General features: G+C 50.5%; 1 protein-coding gene across 1 annotated transcript in view; it reads right to left on the bottom strand.

The window, feature by feature from the left end:
- Positions 1 to 216: 216 nt before the first annotated feature.
- The window catches only part of RBBP6 (retinoblastoma binding protein 6), a 27696-nt gene continuing 23514 nt past the window's right edge, over positions 217 to 4398 (bottom strand). The window contains exons 19-20 of the mRNA XM_009071135.1: positions 2914 to 4398; positions 217 to 2233 (exon numbers count right to left, since the gene is read on the bottom strand). Coding sequence (XP_009069383.1) covers positions 634 to 2233; positions 2914 to 4398 — 3085 coding nt within the window. The 3' untranslated portion in view covers positions 217 to 633. The remainder of the gene's footprint in view (positions 2234 to 2913) is intronic.

The raw sequence follows: 4398 nt of genomic DNA, 5'->3' as shown, positions 1-4398 counted from the left end.
TGTTGTGCTATCTGTTAGAATCCTGGAATGGTTTGGGCCAGCAGGACCTTAAAGCCCATCCAGTGCCACCCCCTGGCATGGGCAGGGACACCTTCCACCAGCCCAGGCTGCTCCAAGCCCCGTCCAACCTGGCCTGGAACACTCCCGGGGCTGGGAAGGGTTGAGGTGTTCCGTGCCTGTGTTCAGCTCCCGCTGGAAATCTCATCACATCGGATCGTTTACTGAAAACTTTTTTATTGTAATCAAAAAGTGACATAACAGGGCTGTAATGGATCTGCAATTCATCTTGCCGGTGCTGTAACTGGAACCAGCTGCTTCTGCCAGGCAATTAAAAAAAACCCAAATGTGAAAATCTTCACAGTACAGTAAACTCCACCCAAACTAATTAACGGTGGTTAAAAAGAAGATGCCCCAGCAAAACCTTTCATGTTACATGGTCACAACTCACAATTCTGTACAAAATGTTCACTTTTATAAAGCTCTGATGTAAAAATCAAATAATCAAGCAGCAATATTTTAAGTGCAGCACAGGGTCTTCATGTCATTATTTACAACGCTTGAAGTCGTTTACATTTTAACAAAATTTAATACAGATGACTTAGGAATTAAGTCACTTTTTCATTATCTGTCGGTTTATGTCGTGACAGATTTCACTTTTTGGTCGTCTTTCTCTTTATCTTTGCTCTTCTTTGACTTTTTCTTCTTGTGTTTGTGTTTTTGGCTCTTTTCCAATTCTGGTTCATTTCCCACGTGTTTCTTATGCTTCTTGTGTTTCTTGTGCTTCTTGTGCTTCTTCTTCTCTTTCTTCTTTTTCTTTTTCTTGCTGTCCTGACTCTCCCCTGAGCTGGCACTGCTGCTGTGGCTCCGAGTCTGGCTCTCGGAGGGGCTGTGGCTGCGGCTGCGGCTGACGCTGGGGCTGCTCTGGCTCTGGCTCCTGCCTGCCTCGGGCTGCTCGGCCGGAGCTGGGGCTGCCGCTTCCTCTTTCACCTTGTCCACAGCCTTTTCCTTCGCTGCTTCCTTCGGGGTTTTCCCCGCAGCCTCCTCCTCCTTGGCAGACACGTTGCTCTCGCTGTCGCTCTCGTTGTAGTCCGGCACGAAGGCAGCCTCGTCGGTCTCGCGGGTGGGGTCGGAGGAGAGGCGCGTTTTTTTTTGCGGCTTCGGCTTCGCCGCCCCCTTGTCGCTCTGTCCCGCCACGTTCTCCTTCTCAGGCTTAACTTCTGGCGGCTCCTGTTTCACAGGTGTTTTATTCCCACCTGTCTCCTTCTCCTTATTGCTCTTGACTTCCGGCACATGTTTCTCTTTGTCTTTCTCCTTCTCTTTCTCCTTCTCCTTCTCCTTCCCTGGGTTCTTCTCCGGAGGTTTGTGTTCCTCTGCGGGGCGCTTGGAGTCATGCACAGCCTTGTGCTCCACGGGCTTGCGCTCCCGTGCGGGGCTGTAACTGCTCCGCTTGGCCTCCGCAGGGCCCTTCTTGGGCGGCTCCACGCGCTCCTCCCTCGGTTTGCTCTTCTGCACTGCTGCGGAGTCTCTGTTCCGGGACGGGGAGTCTTTCCTCCGTGCAGATTCACTCTTCTCGTCCCTGCGCTTGGAACCGGAATGCTCCCTGCTGCCCTCGTGCTCAGACTTTTTGTCTCGATTGGGAGTGAAGTCCTTGGTGGCGGAGCCACGGCCACTGTCGTGTTTCTCCGAAGATCTGCCCTCTTTGGAAGATTGAGAAATAGCTTTTCCATTTCCTTGTTCGGCTGCACGTTCCAAGTGCTCTTTTTCTGGCTGGACACTGCTCTTCCTCTTGTCCGAAGTGTCCTTGTCTGACAGAGAGTGATCCCGCTCTTTGGTTTTGCCTTTCTCACCGGACACAGAACTCTTTGAACTCTTGGCATCGTGCTGGGCGCTTTCATAACTCGTCTCTTTTGCAGCTTTCTGTGTTTTCTCCAGAGGATCCATCTCCTTTTCCGTGTGTTTGAGGGGGTTTGGTGCCTTCACGCTCACGGGTTTGATAACACTGGCAGGTTTTCCTACAGCTGGGGGCACCTGGGTGGTGGATTTGACGTCTTCCTCTTCAGACTCAAAGTCGTCTTTATCCCACTTAGACTGTGGGACCTGGATCATGATAATGACATCTTCGGCAGGGGCTGTGATGTCGTTGTTATACTCCTCCAGAGTTTTAATGACAGTCCGCTTGGTGTCTGGCTTCTCCTCAGGCTTCCTGACAGGGCTTCCCCCTGTGGAACTCGTGCTGGGAGGGAAAACATGGACGTTAGTGACAGGAGACACACACGGCCGGCGTTGGGAACGTTTTACAAACTGGCCTGTGTCTCAGTTCTAAACTCCCAGTTTTTTCCCCAAAGATGTTCAATTAAGGGAACTGACAAGAGAAAGGCCAAGTCCTTGAGCAATCAATTAATTTAGTATCTGCTACTACACATTCAATTAACAAAGACACAAGATTATCAGATTGAGGACTGTCTGATCTGGTAATTCCTTCATGTCCTATTTCTCCCACTGGCAGATAAATTAGGATATCCATTCTTGTTTCAACATGAAAGCAAGCAATTCTGGAGAGGTGCAGACAGCCAAATTTTATCCCCACGTCCCAGAGTGCTTCCTTAGAAAAATGGACACTGTAAAAGCCTTTTAGAGCACCAAGACACTGTCTTAAGGCTCCAACAAATGCCTCAAATGTTTGGAGTTTGCATTACCCATGAACTAGCCCTATCAGCTTCCTGCGTGCACAAAACGCTCCTTTTCCTTAACAACACTTGAGTTTGACTCAAGCACAGTTTCACAGGGAAGATCATGGATTATTCCTTTGTCTAGCATAGATTTAGCTGTTCCTTTCATTAGGCACCATAAAGAATTCTACACTTTCTTTTTTTTGGGGGAAGAAGGGGATAGAGAGAAGAACTGTTGAGGTACCTGGTATAATCCACAAGAGTTGAGCTAGATCCATCAGCTGCCGTCACTTTCCTTCTGGCTTTTCCCTTGGCTTTTTCCGGTTTGGCTTTGCTGCTGCTTGGCTCTGGCTTCTCCACAGCCTCTTTTCCGGGTGGCACGTTCTCTCCACTCACAATCTTTTTGCCAGTCTCTCGGTTCAGTTTAATCTTTTTGGAGGGGTTGTTCAGGAAAGCAGCTTTATCCTTCTCTGGTGTGCGCTCCCCTTTCTCCCCCTCGGGCTCAGCCTTGCCCTTGGGCGATGCTTTCGATTCCGCAGTTTCGGGTTTAGAGGCCTTTGCAGAAGCGGCTTCATGCTCCTTATCAACCTTTTCCTCTGCTTTTCTTTTCCTCTTCTCAGGTTTGGCATCGGAAGTTTTGCTTTTCTCAGCAGGTTTTTTGGACTTGTCCTCCTTGCTGGAGGGCTTCTCCGACTTGGCTTCTTTCGGGTGCTCTTTCTTTGCCTTCTCCTCCTTGGCTGGTCTGGTTTCTGGGTGATCCTTTGCCACTTTAGGGTGAGCCTTCCGTGGGGTCCCAAGAGCCTTCTCATCCTTCTGGGAGGAGGAGGCTTTAACACTGTCTGTCTTTGGCAGCTCCTCCTTCACTTTCTTCACGGGAGGCTCTGCTCGAGGAGATTTTTCACGGTCGGGGTCCACCTTCTCCTGGGAAGCCTTAGCTGGTTTCACTGCATTGTCTTTCTTTGGAGCAACTGCCACTTCTACCTTCCGCTTTGTCTTCTCAACCTTTGCTTTTGGCTTATCCTTCTCTTTCTTCTCCTTTTCAGACACTGGTTTGAAAGCAATAGAATCAGCTTCCATGGGCTCATCCCGCACAGGGGTGGCATCATCCCTGCTCGGGAGCATGAACAGAGAGTCTGCTTTAGCCTCTTCTGTTGGAACTGTCTCTCTTGGTTTCCTCCCTGCTTCTAACAGCTCAGCACTGGGAAATGCTTCATTCTCGTCCCCTTTTCTTCTCTTCCGGTGTTTTTTATGTTTATTGCCTTTGCCATCTCCCAGTGGATTTTCCACCTCCTTCTCTTTTGATTTTGTAGGATCTTTGATGCCATGACTCTCTCTTCCAGCCTTTTCAGGGTAGTTTCCAGCTACGTTACGATTTCTGTGGCTCTGCCCACCGGGATACTCCTCCCTCCGGCCTCGAGTGTACGGCGAATTCTCTCGTCTGGTCCCAGGGGGGCCAAACCTTTCCGGGGAGAAGTTCTCTCTGTTCACCGGAGGCCGCGGCTGCGCACCCACGGCATAGCCCTTGTAGAACTTCTCATACCACTCTCGGTAGTTCCTCTCCCACTCTCTGTACCTCTCCTTCTCAAACGGGTCTCTGAAGTCCACCGAGCGGCCGTAGTAAGCCTTCATGTCGTACGGGGGCACTTCTCTGTACCGGTTGAAGTACTCGCGCTCCGCCTCGCCCTGCGGGACGGCCCGTTTGCTGGGGGACTGGCCCCGGAAGACGGGG

The sequence above is a fragment of the Acanthisitta chloris genome, unplaced genomic scaffold (genome assembly GCF_000695815.1).
Source record: "Acanthisitta chloris isolate BGI_N310 unplaced genomic scaffold, ASM69581v1 scaffold39003, whole genome shotgun sequence".
Taxonomy (NCBI): Eukaryota; Metazoa; Chordata; class Aves; order Passeriformes; family Acanthisittidae; genus Acanthisitta; species Acanthisitta chloris.
The sequence above is the reverse complement of the archived record's forward strand: the minus strand, read 5'-3'. Positions and strand labels throughout refer to the sequence as shown.